Here is a 26870-nt window from a genome sequence, read left to right on the forward strand (position 1 = left end):
CTTTATCCCTTTACACTTGTGTGTGTGTGTAAGGTAGTAGTGTGGAATTGTTAGGTTAGATTACTGTTGGTTATTACTGCATTGTCGGAACTAGAAGCACAAGCATTTCGCTACACTCGCATTAACATCTGCTAACCATGTGTATGTGACTAATAAAATTTGATTTGATTTGATTTGATTTGACTTTAACCCTTAGTTTTCATTGTTATTCCTCAGTATACAATGTTGCATGCTACTCTCTCCTCCCAGCCCCCTTATTTGTCTCTTTTTTTTAAAACATAGTCTCTATATTAAATCAAGCTGTCAGAGTGATTCCCTTGAGATGTTGGACTTGCAGCTTTTCCTTCCAGGTCAGTATGGCGGCCTCTCTTCCACACTCATGCCTTGGCATTCATCTTTTAACTGCAAATGTGTATAGGCTACTATTCAATTAAACCTTAAACCTTAAATGTATCTGTCATTCTTTTTTATACAACAGTTATTATGGTTTTATGACAGCCCAAAATATGCATTATTAGTTTGTATTTGGCTCTTTTATTATGATAAGCTAAACCAATATAATTATATTTGGAGCTAATTTGGTATTACACTAATTAGTGGAAGAATGATGCCAACCACACACCCCTTCTCTGTGTGGAACATTGGTGAGTCCGGTCTGGGCCACTGTAACCGGCCGCGCTATACAGTACTGCTCCATTCACTGCGCACGGCCACGGATGGGACTGGGACAACACGCTGGAATCTATCCAAACAGGACCTGCTATTCGATTTCACAAGTCCAACCAATTAGAGTGTTGCATCACACCTTGACTTATGTCAATTGTTTGGTGTATTCAATCATTCATGATGTGGTACAATGCCCTTCAGAAGAGTCCAGTTGCACTGAGTGACCAGGTAGCAACTAAATGCCCTCTGTTATTTTTAGACCGAGTCAGATGGCAGGCAAGCAGTCCTTATTTTCTCAAACAGATTACTGTGAGGAATCAATCAAATGTTAATTATATATATTACGCAAGTGTCCGCTGAACTAAAGACGCAATCACAGATGCAAATGCAAAGGTAGGCTATATGACTGAATAAATGGTTTGAAATCATTCAAGTAATTCTTTACTCCTCTAAAACATAACTATTCATTTTTCAGAATGGGATCAATTAATTGGTTGACAGGACTAGCTCAGAAACGGGTTGTCATTCGGTTAGACCATATATTATTGTAATGTTGAAATTCTGGAGTGTCTCTCTAGTTAGCATTAATACATGTCATATATTTCCTATCTCAGTGTGTGTGTGTGTGTGTGTGTGTGCGCGCGCGCGCTCAGAACGCTCCCGGGAACGGGTGTTAATAGTGTTTGTTGTGGTTCTGGTTTAACGCAATGGATAGACACGCCCATTAAAAAGCTGATAAAAGATCAACAACAGATACTACATAGATGTTGCACTATCTTAAGTTTTTCGAACGTTCCAAACTTTTGTCATGAACTTTGCGTGCATGACTTTTCTTGAATGTTCTGTTTACACTGGCCAGTCGTTTTCATGGAATTTCGTAAATCATGATTTTATATTTTCTTTTGCAATTAGTATTGCCAATAGTGATTAAATCATACAGGCCTTAACTGGCACGGTTATCAGCAAGCTCAAATGGAAACGTAATAAAATAAATGTAAATATGCAATGGTCTTCTCCAGGCTGCCCTGTGAAAAGCATAAATTAAAGCGAATTCAGGTTGATGTTATAGGATTATGTGATGGCTGTCGTGTGGTATTTTATTAAAAGTCTAATAAAAAATGATTTCATATTATTAAGTATTTTTATATTTTTATGTGGTAAGATATCAATAGATATGAGAAGTATAGGTTAAAATCCATCTGAAATTCAACCAATTCGACAGGATATCATGCACTATTTTTGCTACGGCCTACTCTGATATTCCTGCAATGAAATAGGTCAGATTGACTAAGGTTTGATAAAGTTCACATGTTAATTTGACCCATGATCTCGCTTAGATTTTTCGATTGTGTTTGAAATAGCCTACCAATTCCATCAAAATGACCATAGGCCTATCCGTTTCCCACACTAGTTTGCCTACTCTTAATTCACACTCGAAATGAAATATTCCAGGCATTTTGAGTATATAGGGTTGAAATGTGTTTTACTTTAAAGTGAAGAATACAACTTTGTAAATGTTATGAATCTACAGTATAATAAATGTGTATCTAGGACATTTGTCTCTTGAAACGTTCCTCTCCAGGCTAGTTGCACCAATATTGTTATTCCTCTGTCAGTAACTTCTGGTTATCTCCGGTTATCTCTAACAGGCAGCATTGTTTCCTGCAACGTCTCTAAAACAGCTCAATTACACATCTATTATCTACCCATTGTCATTCGAACTTCCGATTTAGATATAGGTTTTTGTTTAGTGTTTTCAGTTGTTTTAATTTCATTGGGAATGCAAATGTTTATGTATGTATGTATGTATGTAGGTAGGTGGGTAGGTAGGTAGGTAGGTAGGTAGGTAGGTAGGTAGGTAGGTAGGTAAGTGTGTCCATATACAAGTATGATAATTGTATTACAGTGTATAAGCCCATGTGGGCTGGGAATCATGAAGATGCATGACACTATAATGAAATCGATCAATCAATAAATCGTAGGCCTAGCCAATAGTTGAGTTGAATTAGGATAATGATGTTTAATACTAATTAAATTAAATCTACAAGATATAGAGTTCCATTCATGAGTCTATTTTGATCCTGTGAAAGTATGGTCAGACATTAAAATAATAAGTTAGACCCACTTTTAAACTGAATTTATAGCCAACTACAAATGGGATAATTAATAATAGGCTATACATTTCGTCTTAGTCTACTGTATTTTTTTTGTTAATTGTTCCTATTATCTCAAATTATTTGATGAGTGCTAACTAATTGTGTCCAGGTAGCCTAGTCTTTACGTAGCCCGGTTAAAAACACACAAAGGTACTTGGTCTGAGATGTCATTACTGAGACGTCTGACCCGTGCGTAATAACGCAATTGACTGAGTGGAATGAAAATAAACTGCGGCCAGATTAGGGTGGGTTTACGAGCTGGTCTCTCCCCTAAACTAGCTCTTTCCAAAGAGAGAAGTGGGTTTGTTGTGGCTTCATTCAATGTATCGTTTGCAGGTGATCCCAGGCGCAGATAAGAAGCCGCCGATCCTTGTTGGCTGTCTAGACTTGTGACTTAACCAGTGAAACTGAATTGATCACAACAAAAATTCGCCCCTAGAAAGTAAATGACCAGAAGCCAATCCACCTTAATTCCAATCTCCCAGCCTCAGAAAAACTGTTATGTTAAGCATTAGGTAGGCTGCGCTAACCCTCAAATTGAGGGTGTCTTATTTACTTTTAAAAAATTATTATTGTTCATTCCACATTAAGCTCCAATGTTTTTTAAAGTTAAAATTATTAAATAGCTTGCGTATAAAAATAACATAATCACATGATTATAAATATTTTCCCCAAATCAATAGGCCTATCAGATTATCCTGATAATAGTCATAACATTCAACATTTATTTGTAAATGCTTTCATCAATGGACCCTCAGTATTCGATCATTGACGTTTTAATCCATCCTTTTGTATCGCAATTAAATAGGCCTACTTTTTGCAGTGGTTTAATTAAAGCCTAATGCAGGGATAAATAGGGAACTAAAACTTATTCACCTTGTTAGCACAATTATTATTTTGATAAATTCTGAAATATATTGGTGTTTGATTTGTTGTATATAGGCCTACACCTCTGTGGTTTAGAAACTCGGGGAACTGGGGGCCTATAAAGTTTGCGTGAAGCATACTCGTTTTGGGAATACCTTTGGTTGAAGGTTTTGAGCTCAAATAACCACTGGTCAACTTGATTAACTGCCTGTCACAGGCTGAGTGAGGGAACGGGGGTGTAAGCCTATCTTGGGAAATTCTACAAGAGTTTATGCAAAGACTGTACCTTAGACATTATAAAGATTTAACAGTTTATTTTTGATCAGTTATTAATTCCTTTATGAATCGTTGTCCTGACAATAAATAATAATAACTTACTTTTGTTAGAGAGGCTCAAACAACCTGCCCTCTTACTATTAAGATCAAATATTTAACAACAAGAATCTGTTTTATATAATCTTCGGAAATCATGCTCCTTTTTAAGACAAACACACGAATCTATGGACTTGATAACGAAATAAATGTATCAAAAATCACATAAAGAAACCAAGACACGATATGTTCACAATGAATTGCAGAATGTCCATCTGGTTCGACATCAAATGGCTCCAATGTAATATGGAGGGAGGCTGTTTTGTAAATCCATCACGAGAATCTTCTATCTTCTTTCGGTTCATGCAACGAAGATCGGTTTTTGTTTTGTCACTGATATCCTCAAAAATGCTGAACTGAGTCTTAAGAAGAAGGGCTTTCGTACGCGTTGCTTTATAGTGCCGTTAGGTAATTGTTCAAAATTGAGAATATGTCACTTTCCTCTCCATGTCCGAAACGACTCCTCTGTCTTTAGGACGCTGTGATGAGCTGGTCACATGCAGGGGACCGGGGACCGGGGCGGGAACATGCTAGGCCTGGGACCGAGGCTGGTAGCCTGGTCTCACGTCTCCACGGGACTGGGTACCATGCTGTTCGGGGTGTCGGGTAAGTGCGATGACAGAGAAGTCACGTCGCTGCCGGAGGAGTTTCCCAATGAACCCGATTCCGAGAAAGACACCTATAATGTGCAAAGACAGTGATGTCAAAATAAATCTGTTCTGGCTCTGTTTAGGCTACAAATTTTGCCACTTCTGACTTTGAAATTTGCCATTTAACGTTATTACTTATACATTTTAAATTGATGACATTAAAGTTAAGAAAAAAAATCTGAAATTGTCGTCATCTAAATTAATGTGTGTGTGTGTTTGTTTGCGCGCGTGCGTGCGTTCGTGTGTGTGTGAGAGAGTTTGAACGTGTGTTCGTGCGTAATTACGCGTACCCACATGTGCACCCACATTAGCATGCAAGTATAGAATGTCTCCTCTATCTTACCAGTTGTTGAAAGGCCGGCTGGTCCAGATCACTCTGCAGGGCGAACTCGCTGAGGGCCTTCCAGGGCGGCTGGTAGGTCTGCACCTCCACCGAGTTACCCTGCCCCGTGTTGTCGTGCCTGATAGGGCTTCTGGCAACCAGAGGCGTACCTGTGAGCCCCTGTAGACTCTAATACGAGATTAGATAGGAAATCCAAATTAAATCTACACTTTGGTAGAGGAAGAAAACCATCAAATTCCCAGATAAGAATGTCAGGATTTTGTTCTGTAGTCTTTGCTTTCCAATACAGGTCATGCACAATTGAATTCTTGATTAATTATTTATTGGCAGGTTGAATACAGAAAAACAATAATGAAAGAACAGCTAGTGGAAATGACCGGCCTCGGACCAAGGGTTATTCAAGTGTGGCACTGGTCAAATCATTCCAGAGAAACGAATTCTTTGCCTTTAATTAAGAGGTAACCATTTGGCCTCAAGTACTTCTTTGCTGACCAACCTGGACTCAAGGTTAGACGTAACATAGTAAACGAAAATATCGGAGACTTATATTAGTATGATATGTACGTTTGGTATGGTAATAATTTGTGGATGTCTATCATCCATTTCGTATGAAATGTTACGAATTACAATTCGTATGATATGTTACTAATTGCAATTCTTATATCCCGGATTTTCGTTTACTATGTTATGTTTAGTCTATGAGACCAGCCTGTGCTGACATACCTCAACTATCGCAAAAATGTAAGGATTCAACGATGAACCAAACATAAAGAAAAAGTAATAGGCTAATAGAAGTATAAAAAATGTTTCCGAGATTAACTTACGAAGATGCTTACAGTCTTATCACTGTGTTGCTGCTGCTGAAGTTGCTTCATGAGAATAGATCTCTTTTTGTCTTTGCATCTTTTATTCTGGAACCAAACTCGAATAACCCTTGGGCTGAGGCCGGTCATTTCCACCAGTTGTTCCTTCATTAGCGCATCTGGCCGCGGATTGGCGTTGTAGCAGGTCCGTAACGTGTGGAGCTGCTTCTCGTTCAAAACGGTTCGCACTCGTGTTGTCTTCTCTGACTGCTTGTGGACGTGGTTTCGGTGTGGTGCCCGTACTGTCACCGGCTCTGCTGAAGAGAGGCGGAATTATATTTAATAAAAAAGGAAATTAACTAAAGTTTGACTTATATTGTTATTATTAATTATTATTCTAGTCTATGCAAATGCGTTTTTTCCTGGAGTATGTTCCTTGCTATAGGTTATATAGCCCGTTATTTACTCTTATTAATCTAAAATATAATTTATTCAACTCTTGCGTTATAATATATGGAGTACGTGTGGATGGAGAGACTGTTGTCGTATATATATAGTAATTAACAGTCTCTCCATCCACACGTATGGATGGAGATGGATGGAGAGACTGTTGTCGTATATATATAGTAATTAACAGTCTCTCCATCCACACGTACTCCATTTGATCTTGGTATTCCCCCCTAAAAATACATCGCCCATATTGAGCAACAATTATGTCTAGGCCCCAATGACAATGTAATTCTAAAAGCATGTAAGCTTTATTGCATTATAGTTCAATAGGCTACAGATTCCCATCCACGCACTATGACGCACTCCTTGTTTATGTCATGTATTAAGTTTCTGTTAAATTAAAAAGGAATAGTCAATTAGTCAACAGCAACTGTGTGTAGGACTACTCGTTAACATTTCTATCTACTACAATTCTTTAATTTGCACATTAAGAGATGATCTGTAAAATCGTATTTATTGTTATCCAGATGATCCTGATAGGCCTAACGTCAAGGAGTAGTGATTAGCCTAATCTTTGAAGTTATTATAGCCTACTGTATTTGTATTATTGGGTCAACACTATTAAATAGTCATGTAAATATCAAATATCAAAATCCTTAAAAAATCCAACGTGACTTATGTTCAAAATCTATCAATTTTAAAAGCTTGGTATAAAAATGAAATCATATCTCAGTGATTTTCCATGGAAAAGTTTAAAGGTCAGTCTGATTTTGGTCGCCTATTGCCTAATATAGCCTAGTTATTGACATCTTAATGACTCAAAGCTTGCATCTGATTTTTTTTCTGGATGGTTATGGTCATAAAATTAGGCCTATCGATAATTCTAGGAAATATATTTAGAGACTATTATTATCAGGCAATTATTATGATCATTAATATAACAATGAATATCATCATTCTGATTAAGATGATTGCCTCCATATTCTTATTATTATTGTTGTTGTTGTTGTTCCTCTTATTATTATTACAGAAGTCAGTGGTGGTGTTGTTTTGTATGTGCAACTGACCTGCTAAGTGTAGTGATCTGTTGGAGTGGATATGTCCGGGGCTGATTGGGCTTCCGGCGGAGCTCCGCTCCATTAGTAAACTGTGGTCCGCCCGACACAGCAGCTCCTCGTCCCGGAGAGAGAACTCATCCCCCGGTAAGAGCTGCCTGCTACACACGGAACATCTGAAACACTCGATGTGGTACACGTTGTCCCGGGCTCGCATCACCAAATCACTGCTGCTGAATCCCAGGTTACATTTTGCACATTTTATTCCAAATAACCTGCAAGGAATAAATTAAACAAAAAATATATGGAATTAAACAACAACTTCTAACAGCCATTTGATTTGTTGTTACTACAGTTTTTATTCCAGGTTTTACATTACTAGGTCTACGTCGAACGTCAGAAACAAGGCTAAGATAAATATTACTGTGCATTGTTTAGCCAGGATCAAAGTATAAAAGCTAACTTGAACGAACTATTTTAATTGTAGAAAAGCTGCTTAATTGTAGGTCAAATGGCCTTTTATGCGTTGAACTACAGATACATTTTGCATAGAATTACACAGACTGAGCACACTTTGTTTTATAAACCTTCCAAAACAAGGATATTTGTATTTTTAGGCCTAATAAGCCTCTGTGATTTAGGTACAAGTCTTGCATGTATATGGGATATACTATATATTAGTTTGTAGGCTACCTCCTCATTCACACCAACGTTAAAATACGTTCAATCACTAACAGATTATTTCCAAAGAATTTCAATCCCTACCTTACATAATCTCTTTTGCAATATGTTTTTCCGTCCCGTACGAAGCAAGTGCATGTCTCATCCAGGTACTGGCTGCACTCTGCACACTTCAGGCAGGCTGCATGCCACTCCAGGTCCGGGGAAACTCTCAGAATGTACTGGTCATGTATCTGACTTCCACAGCCTACACACATCGCGAATCCGGACTTCTCTGCAGAGAGCACAGACATTGTAACCATTCTTTCCCATGTACACAGTTCTTGACACCTTAAATCACACTTTTTGAGAGCCACTGGCCTACATGTCACTTCTTCGTCTTAAATTGTTTTATACAGAGCGACATACTCCCAGTTTCTCACTGTATTACATTCCAATGACTAAGACCTGTTCTGAAATTATGCACAATCGTTTTGAAAGAAATCTAAGATAAAATGAACTATAAACAAGAAAAAGTACGCATTATGGATAACAAAACAATACCAATACGAATATATTAAATTTGCTTTATGCAAATAAATATATGAAATACGATGGCATTTGAATGCGATAATAGAACATGTTTTAATTTCAGAGGCTACGATTTGTAGGGTAATCTACAACACTGTGAAAAGCGGATAAAAATACATGCAAAAAAAATGCCACTTACTTTTGGAATGATCCCCCATATCACCCAAGAAAGAAGAGTTAAAAATAATATCCACCATACAGGAATGATGACGGGATTGCGATAAGATGCAGAAAATAAGTAAGAAGGAGAAGAAGAGGAGAAAGGAGGGAGGTGAGTGGCCTGTGCCTGGCTGTCTGATAACTTCAATTCGGACTGTGGGACGGCCCCGAGAAGAGGCGCTGCAGTGTCCCACACGCTCTCTGACGTCACGCGTAAAACTGGACATCCATTCGTCCCACATAACATATTCACACTGTCATATCAAGTCTCGCTAGAGATTTTAAACAATTAAGTAGTTCAAAATGTTTATTTATTTTGAAACAGTTGGTTATTTGTTAGAATGCAATAGGTAATTCTAAGGTCATTTTGGGGCTTAGATATTTGCCTACGTTTATGGAGAGCTTTTTTGGTTGATGCATTATTTCCTGATAATTACTACTAATTATTTTAAATCTGTACACTTTTGTTAGGCCTACATTGGCATTGGAATTAGCAGGAGTAAGCAGTAAATTGCATGTTTTTCCTGAGACAGAGGAGAATGCACACAGACAACCCGTCATGACACCTGACACCATGTGAATCAGTCCATCCATCTACTCGAGAACAACAAGGACACCTACTGGAGGAACATTAGAAGTACAATTTTACTGCTTCATGCCAGGACAGGAGAGCAGCGCAGTGAGCCACTCTAGACTGGTACCTGCTTTTTAGTTATAAATAAAATAAAATGTATCCACAAAGTTTCTGTATTGAATTTGTTCTATTTCATATATCAAATTAATACAATGTAGGTAGGTTATTTTCATTGTCTCGCAATTTTGGAGTATAGGGCTCTCATTATTTAATTCCAGATAATTCACAGGTTTATTTATGACCATTTGGTTGCCATATTTTACATTAGCCTGTATTTTTCCAATTAAATATAAAAGTTTATGTCTATGGATGGAATGGAATGCTTACATCATGTATTTTATAGCCTACAGTACATGCATTCTCAAATCCCTGGTCTTTTGCACTTTTAAAGGGCCTTTGAATTCATAATGAAATTATTAGATAGGGCTATTCTTGAAATTATTAGATAGGGCTATTCTCTGAGTTCACTGTTTAAAGTGAAAGAGACGCGGAGAGATCAGAGTACATTGTTCTCGCGAGATACAAGAGTGGAGAATTAACTGATGCCTCTCAGCTTTGTGTGTTTGTTTAGATCAAGACAAATAGCTAGCAAAAATGTAGCTGATTAGCTAGAAAGAAGTTTGGGACAATTGGTAAGTAAAACTCCAGTGTTGACAAATGCAGCAATTTCTTCTACCGTTTCAGATTGCCACCAACGTCTAGTTGGCTAGTCTGACTGAAGTCTGTCTGAGGTCAGTTGAGGACATGGCATGTCGACAACATACTTTCACTCTCATTTGCAACTGTACTGTTAACTACATACATTGAAACTATTAACGGTTATCGTGTCAGAGTAGAGCATGAAACTAATCCAGATTTTGGCCACATAACTAGCTACAGTACAGTGTGTCACCTGACTTGGGTTAAACTAAACTAGCAAGTGATTTCGTTATCTTGGAGGACAAAACACACAGTTGACCTGACATGGCTATAGCCTTCCTTTTGGTTTTCGACAAACGTATTTCATATTGCCTTTTTTGCGTTTTATAATGACCATTGTACACACTACTGTTTACACTTAACTTGATAGAGCCAGTCTGATAATGTGCCCAAAGCCCTCTGTCGAGTTTATCATTCAAGACCAAAATAGTAGTTATTGACAATCAGAAATGTCTAAGTCTTCTTTTTAAAGCAGTTTCATAATGGAGATTGGTAGTGTTCTCTCCTGCAGCCCTGTCTGGCCCAGAGGTTTCAGAGTACTCTGGTAATAGCAGAGCACAACAACAACCAGCTCACACCCATCACACTGAACGCCATTACTGCTGCCAGCAAGGTGGGAGGAGAGGTCACCTGCCTGGTGGTTGGAACCAACTGTGCCAAGGTAGGACTGTCACTACGGTGCCCCACAGAGGTGGCAACCCCTCTTATCTGGAGAGCTACCAGTGTGCATGCAACTTTTTTAATTGAACCTTTATTTTACCAGGTTGGTCTCATTGAGATTAAACATCTCTTTTGCATGAGAGACCTTTCCAAATTTTGCTCCAACCCTACACTAATGCACCTAATTTCAGCTAGGCTAATCATGATTCTGGTGGGTAGAATCAGGTGTGTTTCAGGAAGGCTGGAGCAAAATCCTGCATACACCCAGCTCTGCTGGAGGAGGGTTGGCTACTCCTGCCCTAACAGCTGTTCAGTCACACATCAATGGAAGTTGTGTTTTAATGTGGTATTTTGTACATATGTCACCCTTGTGCAGTACAATGTAGCGCTTTCATGATATACAGCTGGCTGATATGGTTAACTGTTTATTTCTGTGTTGGTTTCCTTCTTTAACAGGTTGCAGACCAGATCAGTGAAGTCCAGGCGGTCAAGAAGATTCTAGTGGCTCAACATGACTGCTACAAAGGACTGTTACCAGGTGTTTTTTGGAAATGATGAAAGTCCCTTCATTCTGGGATGGGATATTTGTGTTACGTTCTGAGGTCTGTGTGGATATGCTTAGTTACAGATGTTTATTTACAGTTTAGATGATATATACTGTTGGAATGATGGAATGCCATGATACTTCCTTTTGGTCTAAATATGTACTTTAACCCCGGTCCTCTTTTCTCCATACAGAGGAATTGACTCCTTTGATTTTTGCTACCCAGAAACAGTTCAACTTCACACACATCTGTGCAGGAGCTTCTGCTTTTGGGAAGGTGAGTTACTGACTGGAACACAACAGTGTTCACATGTCTGCATTTCCCCCATATTATTAATAGCTATATAATGATCAAATCCTTCCTTATCATGGGAAATTTATTTTATTATGTATCCAGACATGCATGAATAATAGCGCATTTTATCATCATAGCAACATCTAGTTGGTCTGATTGACCATTTTTAAACATTATGCTTTAATGCTTCTGAAAGTTTTTTTTCCTTCCAATTTTACCCAGTAAGTGTAGTACTACCCCTCAATTACTACCCCAGTAATCTGTCATTCTGCAATAGAACTGTCAACTTGCTGATCTAATGGTATTTCTATTGAATTAGGATGCATTAAACAATATCTTATGTATTGTAATCCAACTCATATTGACTGAGGCTGGGTTGTCTGGTCTCGATTTCCCCGAGTAGATGAATGTGTTTTAGATGATGCATCCTAATACTGTCTGGTATTTGATTTCATTATTTTACTAAAAACATCATCAGCAATCATTTGTCAAAGATGACTTTGAATTCCATTGTCCATCCTTGGGCTAAACTTCACACAGTTTTGTATTTGAGTCTCTGTAGCCCAAGCTAGTTTTATCCAACTCACAGAGGGAAGTTTGTATCCGTCATGGTACTATAGCATTATTCACGTCATCTACTTTAAACTGTTTCCGTAGGGACACATTATTTGTAATAGTTTCAATTTTGTCTTTATTGTACCAAACTTTGCCAAGTCCTTAAAATGTTGAGAAACATTCCCATTTTAAAATAATCAACCTCCCCATCACCTCTGTGTCCTGAGAGATCCACAGGGTGATATGGTTGAATTAAAGAATATCATCTCAATACTGTATTATGCTCAACAGAATCTCCTTCCCAGAGTGTCAGCCAAGCTGGATGTTGCAACTCTCTCTGACATCACCGAGGTCAAATCTCAAGACACCTTCGTTAGAACCATTTACGCTGGTGAGATTCCTGTTGTAATATATTTTATAATTAACAACTATTCCATTGAGGTATAAAATGACCCCAAATATTTTGTAAGCACACTAATTATTATGCATTACAACATAGTTTCTTATCGCTGCAGGCCTGTTCTTAGCACAACCTATAATGCATACGTAAGCAGCAGAATAAATGATTGGAAAGATTTCCGTATTGGTGTAGTGCTCTGCTAATGGGCTGGGGTCAGGGGTTAAATGGAGATGATTGTTCTATATTCATTAGTAAAGTGATGAGGCTATAGTAGTTCATGTTGTTGTTGTTTCTGACCTCTTAATGACTACAGAGATCCACCCTAGTCATCCCAGCTGTCAGTCTGAAAGACTAAAAGCCTCCCTGAAGAAGAATAAGCTCAGATCATATTTTGATTGGGCACATTATAATCATAAGATATAGATGGGTCTGATTTAAAATTATCCACTTAAACTTTGGCAAGAGCCTGACTCTTCCTGGTTGGAAATTCAGTGGGGGGGGTTTAACCATTTTGCTGCTGCATTTTTGACAGACAAAGGTCTTACACTTGGATGTTTTGGTGTTGTCAGACAGTCCAATTAGTAATTCACAATGCATATGCCAGGAACCGCCCTAGCTTCATACAATGCAAGTTCTTACAATGCAAATAATTACAATGCAAGTCTGTTCTTTCATGTTTTTAATTATTACTGTGAACATTTGTCATTGTATTTTATAGAATTGCCTGAATTGCATCGCATGTAAAACCCAAAAGCTTTATTAGATCCCCAAATTTTTATAAAACCTTTTTTCTTATATTGAGGGGTTTTGCTCTGAGAATATATCTCAATATGACCAAGCAAACACATTGTATGTGGTGTTACTGTATGTGTTGTCTTTGCTACAGGTAATGCCCTGGCCACAGTGAAGTGCAATGAGAAAGTCAAGGTGTTCACAGTGAGGGGAACTTCCTTTGAACCTGCTGCTGTGGAGGGAGGCAGTGCTGCTACTGAACAGGGTACAGTACTCTTCCATTACACTGTTGACAGCAGCACCACTCAGTAACCTTTTTCTGTCATCATAACAGATATTAATATTTTCAATACCTGATTATGGATGGAGAGCAGCATATTCAGATGCTAGTGTAAAGAATATATTGCACATTTAAATTGGCTGCGTTTTTTTGTTATGTCTGTCCATTCTGTTGCAGTTGCCTCACCCTCTCCTGCGGGGATGTCAGAATGGCTTGAGCAGAGCCTGACCAAGAGCGATCGACCAGAGCTCACTAGTGCCAAAGTGGTGGTGTCCGGAGGTAAGGGCTTAGCTTTACACTGTCTGACTGCTTCAGCCAATGTGTCATTCACATTCCCTGGCCTTTCATTCTGTTAGGTCATTGTGACCAAACACTTGATTTCTTTGTCCCATTAGGACGAGGGCTGAAGAGCGGTGAGAACTTCAAACTGCTGTACGACCTCGCTGACAAAATGGGCGCTGCAGGTATAAATAACGATGTGTGTGTACATCAGAGAGAAGGAGAGAGAGAATCTTTGAGAGTGAGTGGGTGCATGTGTGAGGGACAGTGGAAAGAGTGAGGTCAGTTGTCTGTGTGTAACTGCGTGGTATGATCATGTGTATTAATAACCTGCTGTATGTTGTGAATGCAGTGGGGGCTTCCAGAGCTGCTGTGGATGCTGGCTACATCCCCAATGACATGCAGGTCGGCCAGACTGGCAAGGTTGTAGCACCTGTAAGTGATACAACACACACCCTTTTATTGTCTCTGTTATTTCACTGTGTCACAGCAGAAACCAACGTACAATATTTCTTAGTGAGCAACCTGATAAGAAAATAATAACATAACTTTAATAAATTGTATATGATTGTTTCAGTTTTTCAGCATCACACTATCACATTAAATGTTCTGTAAAATTATATTTTAATTGAGGTATTTTGGATTACAATGTAATTATGTTTGGTCTTGTTGAATGACTTTAATTGAAATGTATGTGCACTTTTGCTGACCTTCATTAGCCTACAGTGCATTCGGAAAGTATTCAGATCCCTTGACTCTTTTCACATTTTGTTACATTACAGCCTTATTCTAAAATGGATTCAATTGTTTTGCCCCCCTCATCAATCTACACACAATACCCCAAAATGACAAATCAAAACAGGTTTTTAGACATTTTTGCAACTGTATATACACTACCGTTCAAAAGTTTGGGGTCACCTAGAAATGTCCATGTTTTTGAAAGAAAAGCAATTTTTTTTGTCCATTAAAATAACATCAAATTGATCAGAAATACAGTGTAGACATTGTTAATGTTGTAAATGACTATTGTAGCTGGAAATGGCAGATTTTTTAATGGAATATTTACATAGGCGTACAGAGGCCCATTATCAGCAACCATCACTCCTGTGTTCCAATGACACGTTGTGTTAGCTAGTCCAAGTTTATCATTTTAAAAGGCTAATTGATCATTAGAAAACCCTTTTGCAATTATGTTAGCACAGCTGAAAACTGTTGTCCTGATTAAAGAAGCAATACAACTGGCCTTCTTAAGACTAGTTGAGTATCTGGAGCATCAGCATTTGTGGGTTCGGTTACAGGCTCAAAATGCCCAGAAACAAAGAACTTTCTTCTGAAACTCGCCAGCCTATTCTTGATCTGAGAAATTAAGGCTATTCCATGCGAGAAATTGCGAAGAAACTGAAGATCTGGTACAACGCTGTGTACTACTCCCTTCACAGAACAGCGCAAACTATCTCTAACCAGAATAGAAAGAGGAGTGGGAGGCCCCGGGGCACAACTGAGCAAGAGGACTGAGCAAGAGTACATTAGAGTGTCTAGTTTGAGAAACAAACGCCTCACAAGTCCTCAACTGACAGCTTCATTAAATAGTACCCGCAAAACACCAGTCTCAACGTCAACAGTGAAGAGGAGACTACGGGATGCTGTCCTTCTAGACAAGAGTTCCTCTGCCCAGTGTCTGTGTTTTTGCCCATCTTAATCTTTTATTTGTATTGGCCAGTCTGATATATGGCTTTTTCTTTGCAACTCTGCCTAGAAGGCCAGCATCCCGGAGTCACTTCTTCACTGTTGACGTTGAGACTGGTGTTTAGTGGGTACTATTTAATGAAGCTGCGATGGCGTGATGGTTGCTGATAATGGGCCTCTGTACGCCTATTCCATTAAAAATCTGCCGTTTCCAGCTACAATAGTCATTTACAACATTAACAATGTCTACACTGTATTTCTGATCAATTTGATGTAATTTTAATGGACAAAAAAGTTTGCTTTTCTTTCAAAAACAAGAATTTCTAAGTGACCCCAAACTTTTGAATAGCGTATATAAAACATATTTTTAGAAATATCACATTTACTCAGTACTTTGTTGAAGCACTTTTGGCAGCGATTGCAGCGTCGAGTCTTCTTGGGTATGACGCTACAAGCTTGGCACACCTGTATTTGCGGAGTTTCTCTAGAGCAGGTTTTCATCAAGGATCTCTTTTGTACTTTGCTCCGGTATCTTTCCCTCGATCCTGACTAGTCTCCCGGTCCCTGCCTCTGAAAAATATCCCCACAGCATGATGCTGCCACCACCATGCTTCACCGTAGGGATGGTGCCAGATTTCCTCCAGACGTGACGCTTGGCATTCAGGCCAAATAGTTCAATCTTGGTTTCATCAGATCAGATAATCTTGTTTCTCATGGTCTGAGAGTCTTTAGGTGCCTTTTGGAAAACTCCAAGCGGGCTGTCATGTGCCTTTTACTGAGGAGTGGCTTCTGTCTGGCCACTCTACCATAAAGGCCTGATTGTTGGAGTGCTGCAGAGATGGTTGTCCTTCTGGAAAGTTCTCCCATCTCCACAGAGGAACTTTGCAGCTCTGTGAGAGTGACCATCAGGTTCTTGTTCACCTCCCTGACCAAGGCTCTTCTCCCCCGATTGCTCAGTTTGGCCGAGCGGCCAGTTCTAGGAAGAGTCTTGGTGGTTACAAGCTTCTTCAATTTAAGAATGATGGAAGCATTGTGTTCTTGGGGACCTTCAATGCTGCAGAAATGTTTTGGTATCCTTCCCCAGATCTGTGCCTTGACACAATCCTGTCTCGGAGCTCTACGGACAATTCCTTAAACTTCATGGCTTGGTTTTTGCTCTGACATGCACTGTCAACTGTGGGACCTTATATAGACAGGTGTGTGCCTTTCCTAATCATGTCCAATCAATTGAATTTACAACAGGTGGACTCCAATCAAGTTGTAGATACATCTCACAGATGATCAATGGAAACATGATGCACCTGAGCTCAATTTCGAGTCTTATAGCAAAGGGTCTGAATATTTATGTAAATAAGATATTACATTTTTTTTAATTTTGCGAACATCTCTAAAAACCTGTTTTCGCTTTGTCATTATGTGGTATTGTGTGTAGATTGAGGATTTTTTTTATTTATTCCATTTTAGAATAAGTCTAACATAACAAAATGTGGAAAAAGTCAAGGGGTCTGAATACTTTCCGAATGCACTGTATTTTCTCGATCTTGATGCTCCAAAGATGGCTTATCTGTCTCCTACATTCAATTGTGTGTACAGTGTGTTAGTTAGCAGATGTGTGTGGATTGGGGTGTGTGTGTGTGCCAAGATTGCGGAGGCTGTGTATGTTTTGGCAAAGCCAACAAGCCACAAGACAGACCCCTCACAGCAAAGGGAATTAGCCTTAGTCGAGTTGCATATTCCGGTTTTCAGGAATACAGCTATTTTCAACCTAGCTTCCTTTTCCACTGAAAACCAAATGTGGGAACTCCGCTCAGGCGTTTCTCTTATGCCTGCTACGTCAGGTTAAAGGGAATTAATACAGGCAAGCACACACTTGTTATCCAAAACAATACAAACAAAATCACAGAATGTGTGACAATACTCTGTATTGTGACATTATTTAATTATTTTAAATTGAATAAGCTTAAAAAGGCTAAATGGGTAATTTGGCTCGCGACAGGGATATCCCAGCTGTCATCAGACCCACATTAGGGCAGTCTGAAGCGGCTGTAATGTAGTTAATGGCTGATTTAAGGTCCTAAATGATTTACCAGACTCATTAGGAAGGAGACTTAAGTGCTGTGAGTCCACCCTGCCCCTCAAAATGGACAACTCTGCCAATATTGTTGTACACAATGTAAACAGGAAACAATCACAGAAGGCTATGAAATGCAACATACTAAACCAGTAACCATTCATTGCTTGTGTATTGCAATTAATATTCAAAACAAATCAGGTCAATTGAAATATAATTGATGTAACCAAATGTAATAATATACTATTTACAGTAATATTATATATACAGTACCAGTCAAAAGTTTGGACTAACCTACTAATTTTCTTTATTTTTGTTATTTTCTAGATTGTAGAATAATAGTGAAGACATCAAAACTATGAAATGACACATATGTAATAACCAAAAAAGTGTTAAACAAATCAAAATATATTTTATGTTTGAGATTCTTCAAAGTAGCTGCCCTTTGCCTTGATGGCAGCTTTGCACATTGGCTTTCTCTCAACCAGCTTCATGAAGTAGACACCTGGAATGCATTTCAATTAACAGGTGTGCCTTTTTAAAAGTTAATTTGTAGAATTTCTTTCCTTCTTAATGCGTTTGAGCCAATCAGTTGTGACAAGGTAGGGGTGGTATACAGAAGATAGCCCTATTTGGTAAAATACCAAGTCCATATTATGGCAAGAACAGCTCAATTAAGCAAAGAGAAACAACAGTCCATCATTACTTTAAGACATGAAGGTCAGTCAGTGCAGTCACAAAAACCATCAAGCGCTATGATGAGACTGTCTCTCATGAGGACCACCACAGGGAAGGAAGACCCAGAGTTATCTCTGGATAAGGATAAGTTCATTAGAGTTAACTGCACCTCAGATTGCAGCCCAAATAAATGCTTCACAGAGTTCAAGTAACAGACACATCTCAACATCAACTGTTCAGAGGAGACTGTGTGAATCAGGCATTCATTGCCGAATTGCTGCAAAGAAACCACTACTAAAGGACACCAATAAGAAGAGACTTGCTCGGGCCAAAAAAAACGAGCAATGGACATTAGACCGGTGGAAATCTGTCCTTTGGTCTGATGAGTCCAAATTTGAGATTTTTGGTTCCAACCGCCGTGTCTTTGTGAGACGCAGAATAGATGAACGGATGATCTCTGCATGTGTGGTTCTCACCGTGATGCATGGAGGAGGTGGTGTGGGGGTGCTTTGCTGGTGACACTGTCAGTGATTTTATTTAGAATTCAAGGCACACTTAACCAGCATGGCTACCACAGTATTCTGCAGCGATACGCCATCCCATCTGGTTTGCACTTAGTCCCACTGTCATTTGTTTTTCAACAGGACAATGACCCAACACCTCCAGGCTGTGTAAGGGCTATTTGACCAAGAAGGAAAGTGATGGTGCTGCATCAGATGACCTATCCTCCACAATCACCTGACCTCAACCCAACTGAGATGGTTTGGGATGAGTTGGACCGCAGAGTGATGGAAAGGCAGCCAGCAAGTTCTAAGCATTTGTGGGAACTCCTTCAAGACTGTTTAAAATGTTTTGGTTACTACATGATTCCATATGTGTTATTTCATAGTTTTGATGTCTTCAGTATTATTCTACAATGTAGAAAATAGTAAAAAATTAAGAAAACCCCTTAATTAAGTAGGTGTGTCTGCACTTTTGACTGGTACTGTATATATTTAAAGTTATAGGTATATTTTCTACACAGTAAGCAGTGGATGGTATGTCAATCTCCATAATTCCATGACAAGCCTTCAGAAACACTCCAACCCCCCCCCCCCCCCCCCCCAAAGAAATCACATCTTTCCTCATGCCTGTCTGAGAGGGGAACCATGTTGTGGATTTATAATTTATCATTCTTCAGAGGTAATGCAGTATTCACATGATAATTAGGATACATTTTTGATTGTTGCCTGCGGGCATTTCTGCATTGTTGGCTTCAGGAACCTGGGCCATTATGACCTTATTAGTGTAACTGTCAGTGGCCTGTTTTAGTTTACACATGCGTTGTCGTGTATTTTATTATGAACTGCACTCATCAGGATAAAACTTATTAGTGGCTTTTACAAGACGCCGTGTCACTTAAATGAGGAGAGCAACACCTCCGCTTGACTCAATGTACCTGTCAAAACAATGCTGGCAAAATTAATAACGTTTTCGATTATTGTATTCTTGTTAATTACTTATAAAGACTATGTATTTTACTTGAAATGGGATACGATAACAATTGATTAAAATAATGACATACAATTGTTTCAGGTTTTGTCATAAGGAACAAATAAAGAAACATTTATAATATAAGGCTATTGTTAAGTGAGAGCACTGTATAGGCATTGGTGGTTTCAGAATGATGCAGGTTGATATAGTCTTTTACTTATGATTTTAGAGGACTGAAGTAATAATTTCAAGTGATAACTTTTATAATTTTCTCATTATCTTCACAAGCTTTGTCACATGTAGGCCTACAGTACAAATATAACAAAATAAAGACTTCTAATGGGACCACTTTTACCCTTTTTTCATATGCTTTTCAAGGCATTGAATATCATAGATTCTTCTGTCAAACCAGTTATAGGACTCAGTCCTGAGATACCACTGAGCCAGTCTAACAGTATTTAGTGTCGTTAGCCAACCTGTTGTCCTTTGTTGTCTGTTTGCACACAGCAGCATCCCGTGATCACCTGGTTGATTAACTCAGTTGTGTCACAATCTGGCTATGTGTACAGGAGCTTGTGTTCTCACACCTGAGGGGAGCTGTGCTGTGTGAACCACTGGGTTTCAGCATCACTTTGGGGGATTTTATTAACAGGCCAGCGGGTGCACCGAGTCCCTGCCCTGCTGCCACTGCTCACAGCAGCTGTGGAGAGACCAAACACCAGACAGGCAAGCAGACAGACAGGCAGAAGAGGAGGGCAAAACTGACCAAGCTTGGCAAAGCGTCTGGCCATTCTCCTCTCCCTACATATACTTTAAAAACATCCATGGCTAAATGACCCCCCCAAGTATAGCAGTTTGTAGTGGGAAACTTTCAAAAAGCTGTTTATACCCAGCTGGGGACCTACTTGGAGGCTAACGGGGAGAAGCTTTTCTATTTTTTATTTTCTCTCTCTCCCAGTCTGGGGGGAAAAAAGGCCTCTGGATTGACAGTGCCTTTCATACTGTATTATCCGGCCTGGCTTTTAACTCCGGGAGAACTGTGTTCACAAATTGATGCTCTGTTCCTCTGGGGCTGCAGCTGAAACATTAAATCCTACTGAAATATTCATATGTGAGTGCATTTAGCTGAAAGCAATTGATGTGCTGCTCCCTGGAGAATGGATGGTAATGTTGCAGCCAGGGGCCAAGGCCCCCACACTCTGGCTGGCAGACACCCTAAAGGACCACACTGGTCAAAACCATTGAGATGTATGTTCAGGAATTGACTGCCTATCGGGTCAGAGTATGATGTAAAGGGTTCCGGGGGATTGGGGCTCAGTTTGTGGTTCTGGTGTTGGTCACTTATGGTCACAGCAACTTGGTTCACCAGACTACTGGTTAGGAGAGCCTATCTCGTAAGGCTGTGGTCATAGGGATTCTCTGATGACCATGCTGTGTATGTCTGTGTGAAAACACACATCATCTTCGCATTTTAAGTTGTTGAAAAGTAATGGTTAAATCAATAGTCTTACATATCATATTGTGGCCAAACCTTTTCATTCATTTGGTTGAGACTGATTTTCTTTCAAAATAGATTTTTTTGTTCTCCCTACAATAAACACTCTGTTTATTAAAACTTGAAAGCTGATTTATTTTATTTATTTATGCATTATGTCTCTGTAGTATTATTGCAATAATATACCATTTTTTGTTATATGAATTACATTTTTGATATTACATTATTATATACTGACTGGCCATTTTATGTTTTTTTTCCAGGAACTCTACATCGCAGTGGGCATCTCTGGAGCTATTCAGCACCTGGCTGGGATGAAGGACAGCAAGGTACAGCACACCACATCACACACATCAAACTAAGCAGTCTAAATAAGCTAGTGGTATTATTGTGGTATAGCTGTGTTATTACTTGTGGATAATACTTCTCATTTAAACAAATGTAAAAAGATTTGTTCTACTGATTTTCAAAAAAACGATTTGAGGATGCAAGATATTCTGAATTTTTCTAGTGCTCCAAACAAAATACAGAATATGTTTTATACAGCAAGAGGTTTTTGAAAATGTAACAATGTTTCCCTAAAGAAGTTGTGCTTTTTAAAACATAGTTTTTTGCTGATTCTTGCTGTCGCAAGTCATGCATAAGTACATATAGTTATGGGGCGTGTGCGTCTGATTGCTAAATTAACTGTGGTGTCGATTATTTTATTCAAGTCTTCTGAGCTCTTTGTGATGTAGCGCCTTGTCACCAAGAGAGTGATAAATACGTCTCACCCTCATGTTTATCATAATTTCATGTAGCTAAGCTTATTCTACCGCCTTTTATGGAATTTGCACTAGTGATGGATTAACAAGTAAAGATATACATACAGTAAAACAATGGGGATACTGATTAAATGTCATATTGATTTAAAATAAATTCTATTAATGTAAAAACATGTATTAATTAATACAAAATATTTACAACTCTTTGAAACTGGCTGTCTCATTTTGAAGATAAAAAAACAATCATTTGATATCTTCAAGTTATCTGAAAGTATAAAGATCACCCATTCCAATAATCAGTTCAGTTAACACTGTTACTGTATAGGCTGATTCGAAAAAGCCAAAATTTACCTAATTAATAGTATTACAACAATTCACTCTTTGAGAATGTCTATATATGAGGAGGATTTGAATTAACTTGGTCAAAGTAACTTTTCTTATTTGCATTCCTCTTTTTTCGCTGTAGTTGACCCAATTTTACAACAAGTGGAAGGCAGAATACGTCTGTCACTGGAAGAGAACTGTTTTATGTAAATGCAAAATGGAAAAACTCTTTCGTAGCCATGACAACAGTCTCCTGAGTGGATTTCTTCCACCAAGGCGAGCTATCTGCTCCGGAATCCCGTGCACTTAAGAAGTGTGTTTTAAAAGGGAACCTGAAGAAGCTTTTTAAAGAATGATGTATAATTTATTTGTATTTTCTCTCTTGCTTCGGCGCTTCTTAAGAGGAGAGTAGGGTGTCTTGTGTGGGATGTGTTCTGAATGTGTCAGACCACAGTATTATGTACTATTATGCAGCCATAGTCCCATATCTATTTGTTTTGAATGAGATGTACTCTGCTTCTACGTATATCCAGCCGCTTGATGTCATGGAGCTGTTTTCAATCACTTTCATCCACTTAAAAAAAAAACACATTCATAAGTGACATCACTTAAGTGCAGCTAATTTGGGCTTGTATGTTTGCTGCTTTAACAAGCTATGCAATATGTCATGAAAGCATCGTGTATATATAACTTGAGAGAGTAGTAAGGGATGGTAATACAACTTTATTTTGTTCTTTATTATTTATTTTAACTTAATTCTGATTCTCATCATAGTGACTGATATTGTCCTAATGCCGGATGCTGACTCACTGCTTTAGGATGTGGATCAACAATTTACATAGCAATGTATCTTTGTAATTTATGATTTAAGTGTTTGGTTTAGCCTCCATGTACAGTATGCAGACGAACTGTGACACGTGTTTCTGGAAGACCCAGCCACGACCCATCTTCAATGCTCTTACTGAGTTTTATTTCTAGATAATCGTTGCCATCAACAAAGATCCAGAGGCACCTATTTTCCAGGTAGCTGACTACGGTTTGGTGGAGGATCTCTTCAAGGTAAGACTGTCAATGATGACACCATTAGATATTGTAATATAAAAGGTGTGAAATGAATCCCTATATGGAGGTAGATATTTAGTTCATCTTAAGGAGGTGGACCTAGATCTTCAGCATTGGCTAAATGCAGTATTGTACACCACACCCTGTATAAGTTTAGTAAAGTGCTATGAGTGTTATCCAAGTTAACACTGATACACTGGATTTAACCTGTATGTTGCCCAGTATTTCTAATTCATGACAGCATTTAAAGTGTCAGTGTTCATGTCCTTGATCTGGTTAGTCCTGATGGGTAAATTGTGTTGAGGAGTCTTGAGGGAAATATCCATCACACCCTCATGCCATCGTTACAGATCCCTGTCACACCCTGTCCATCTCTCCTTTAAGAGTCATTATTCTAGTACCCTCAGGAGGATTTAAAATAGGTTTATTAATATGATGTGTATTTATGTTATTGTCACGGCCGTCGTTGAAGGAAGACCAAGGTGCAGCGTGGTGAGCGTACATAATCCTTTTATTTAGAACAATTATGTCAACTAAACAACAAACGAAGAAAACAACCGTGAAGCTTACAGGGCTAAGTGCCACTAACAAAAGTCAACTACCCACAACGAAAGGAGGGAAAAAGGGCTACCTAAGTATGGTTCCCAATCAGAGACAACGATAGACAGCTGTCCCTGATTGAGAACCATACCTGGCCAAAACATAGAAATAAAGAAACATAGGAAACAAAACATAGAATGCCCACCCCAAATCACACCCTGACCAAACCAAATAGAGACATAAAAAGGCTCTCTAAGGTCAGGGCGTGACAGTTATATTAATAATATGGGCCTTATTCTACCAAAAGTGGTTTCCTGATAAAAGCAAACATAACATTGGTTTTGGCTGAATTAGGTCCTTAATTAGCTATAAATTATTATAAACTGGGTGGTTCAAGCCCTGAATGCTGATTAGCTGACAGCCATGGTATATCAGACCGTATTCCACATGTATTTTTACTACTCTATTTACGTTGGTAACCAGTTTTATAATAGCAATAAGGCACCTCAGGGGTTTGTTGTATATGGCCAATATACCACGGCTAAGGGCTGTATCCAGGCACTCTGCATTGCGTCATGCTTAAGAACATCCCTTAGCCGTGGTATATTGGCCATATACCACACATATACCCTCGTGCCTTATTGCTTAAGTATACCATAGCAAAACACATTTGAAAAAAACGCAAGAAAGAGGTGATATCTCAGATTTCCTCCTCAGTTAACCTTTTGTCAATAGGGGGAGCTGTTAGCATAATTTTTTTTTTTACATTTCCAAATTAAACTGCCTCGTACTCAATTCTTGCTCGTACAATATGCATATTATTATTACTATTGGATAGAAAACAATCTCTAGTTTCTAAAACCGTTTGAATTATGTCTGTGGGTGAACCAGAACTCTTTCTACAGCGAAAATCATGACAACACATGCGAAGCTCTGAAAAATAGTCTCTGATCTCGGATCAGTTTAAAACTCTGTGTGTGTCCTATGGCTTGACATGAACTGCACCCGCCTTCCCCTGGATGTCAGTAACCAATGAGAAGTGGAATGGTGTCTCTACGTGTTTGTCAGAGTTTATAAAAGGGAATGGAGTGAGATGTCCCTTCTTTTCGACGCTCGCCAGGACGCAAGGGAGGACATCAGAATGGCATGCTCAAAAGCTCTCGTTATTGTTCAAAGATATATCCGTCTGTGATTTAATTCGATATAGGTGTTAGAAACATCATAACGAAGTTATTTGAAACTGATTTATATCAGTTTATGCGAGTATATTGCTATTTTTCTGAATTTCCTTAGTATTGCGTTTGAGGATTTGGGCATGTGTGTGCCGTGTAGCTATCGTTAGCTGCTAGTTCCGAAGTTGAGGAGGTCGTTTTACAACAAAGCAACGATTCTTTTGGACAAAGGACACATTGCCCAAGATACTGATGGAAGCTCGTCCAAAAGTAAGAGTTATTTATGATTTTATTCCGTATTTATGTGGAAAAATGTAAACGCAGTTGTCAGCCATTTTTTGCGGCACTAGTCTGGCTGTAACTCACAATGTATGTCTAGTAACGTAAATTTAAAAAATCTAAATCAGCGGTTGCATTAATAACCAATGCATCTTTCATTAGCTGTCCAACCTGTATTTTTTTAGTCAATCTAATCGATAAATAATCGTAAACATAGGTGCCTTTCCAAGATGGCGCCGGCCCGAATGCATGCCATGTTTTGACAGATTACATTGCATAACCACGATTTGTGATGCTAAATATGCACATTTTCGAACAAACTCTATATGCATTGTGTAATATGATGTTACAGGACTGTCATCTGAAGAAGTCTGAGAAGGTTAGTGAAAAAATTAATATATTTTGGTGGCGATAACGTTATCGCCCCTTTTGCCTTGATTTAATGCTGGTGTGATGTTAGCTCATGTGGTATGCTAATATAACGATATATTGTGTTTTCGCTGTAAAACACTTAGAAAATCTGAAATATTGTCTGGATTCACAAGATCTGTGTCTTTCGATTGCTGTGTATTTTTCAGAAATGTTTTAGGATGAGTATTTTAGTAATTGACGTCGGTCTCTGTAATTATTCCGGCTGCTTCCAACGCTATTTCAGATTGCAGCTGCAATGTACAACTGTGATTTATACCTGAAATATGCACATTTTTCTAAAAAAAACATATCCTATACCATAAATATGTTATCAGACTGTCATCTTATGAAGTTGTTTCTTGGTTAGTGGCTATATATATCTTTATTTAGTCGAATTAGTGATAGCTACTGATGCAGGAAAAAAATGGTGGAGAAAAAAAGTTGTGTCTTTTGCTATCGTGGTTAGCTAATAGATTTACATATTGTGTCTTCCCTGTAAAACACTTAGAAAATCTGAAATTTTGTCTGGATTCACAAGATCTTTGTCTTTCAATTGCTGTAGGCTGTGTATTTTTCAGAAATGTTTTAGGATGAGTATTTTGGTAATTGACGTCGGTCTCTGTAATTATTCCGGCTGCTTCCAACGCTATTTCAGATTGCAGCTGCAAAGTAGAACTGTGATTTATACCTGAAAAATGCACATTTTTCTAAAAAAACATATCCTATACCATAAATATGTTATCAGACTGTCATCTTATGAAGTTGTTTCTTGGTTAGTGGCTATATATACAGTGGGGAGAACAAGTATTTGATACACTGCCGATTTTGCAGGTTTTCCTACTTACAAAGCATGTAGAGGTCTGTAATTTTTATCATAGGTACACTTCAACTGTGAGAGACGGAATCTAAAACAAAAATCCAGAAAATCACATTGTATGATTTTTAAATAATTAATTTGCATTTTATTGCATGACATAAGTATTTGATCACCTACCAACCAGTAAGAATTCCGGCTCTCACAGACCTGTTAGTTTTTCTTTAAGAAGCCCTCCTGTTCTCCACTCA

At 38.5% G+C, this 26870-nt stretch overlaps 2 protein-coding genes across 6 annotated transcripts; one reads left to right on the plus strand and one right to left on the minus strand.

Moving 5' to 3' along the window:
- Window positions 1–3990: 3990 nt before the first annotated feature.
- LOC139575797 (insulin gene enhancer protein ISL-3) lies at window positions 3991–8932 on the minus strand. Of its 5 annotated transcripts, none has more exons than XM_071401109.1 (6): window positions 8753–8932; window positions 8128–8317; window positions 7375–7637; window positions 5891–6171; window positions 5055–5222; window positions 3991–4740 (listed from the first exon to the last, which is right to left on the minus strand). In XM_071401109.1, exons 1-6 carry the CDS (start codon window positions 8808–8810, stop codon window positions 4624–4626), a joined length of 1077 nt encoding a protein of 358 aa, XP_071257210.1. In that variant the 5' UTR covers window positions 8811–8932; the 3' UTR covers window positions 3991–4623. The 5 variants fall into 5 exon arrangements, with proteins under 5 accessions (XP_071257210.1, XP_071257208.1, XP_071257209.1 ...); XM_071401107.1 differs by having other exon boundaries at window positions 5879–6171; XM_071401108.1 differs by having other exon boundaries at window positions 5891–6174.
- On the plus strand, window positions 8839–23457 carry LOC139575275 (electron transfer flavoprotein subunit alpha, mitochondrial-like). The gene is made up of 11 exons (XM_071400234.1): window positions 8839–8985; window positions 10602–10766; window positions 11222–11303; window positions 11504–11586; window positions 12451–12550; window positions 13446–13556; window positions 13749–13850; window positions 13967–14035; window positions 14203–14285; window positions 21517–21582; window positions 23320–23457. Exons 1-11 carry the CDS (start codon window positions 8839–8841, stop codon window positions 23440–23442), a joined length of 1131 nt encoding a protein of 376 aa, XP_071256335.1. The 3' UTR covers window positions 23443–23457.
- The last annotated feature ends 3413 nt before the right edge of the window (window positions 23458–26870 follow it).

This window comes from Salvelinus alpinus, chromosome 5 (assembly GCF_045679555.1).
Source record: "Salvelinus alpinus chromosome 5, SLU_Salpinus.1, whole genome shotgun sequence".
NCBI lineage: Eukaryota > Metazoa > Chordata > Actinopteri > Salmoniformes > Salmonidae > Salvelinus > Salvelinus alpinus.

Bases quoted from the DNA above. Each gene is read 5' to 3' on its own strand.
- LOC139575797 (XM_071401106.1), bottom strand. From the start codon at position 8,810: ATGGTGGATATTATTTTTAACTCTTCTTTCTTGGGTGATATGGGGGAT. The intron at 5,223-5,878 runs GTAAGTTAATCT...ATCTCGTATTAG, and splicing joins ATAAGACTGTAAGCATCTTC to AGTCTACAGGGGCTCACAGG. The intron at 4,741-5,054 runs GTAAGATAGAGG...TGCACATTATAG, and splicing joins AGCCGGCCTTTCAACAACTG to GTGTCTTTCTCGGAATCGGG.
- LOC139575275 (XM_071400234.1), top strand. From the start codon at position 8,839: ATGCAGAAAATAAGTAAGAAGGAGAAGAAGAGGAGAAAGGAGGGAGGT. The intron at 8,986-10,601 runs GTAAAACTGGAC...GGAGATTGGTAG, and splicing joins CACGCTCTCTGACGTCACGC to TGTTCTCTCCTGCAGCCCTG. The intron at 13,851-13,966 runs GTAAGGGCTTAG...TTGTCCCATTAG, and splicing joins CAAAGTGGTGGTGTCCGGAG to GACGAGGGCTGAAGAGCGGT.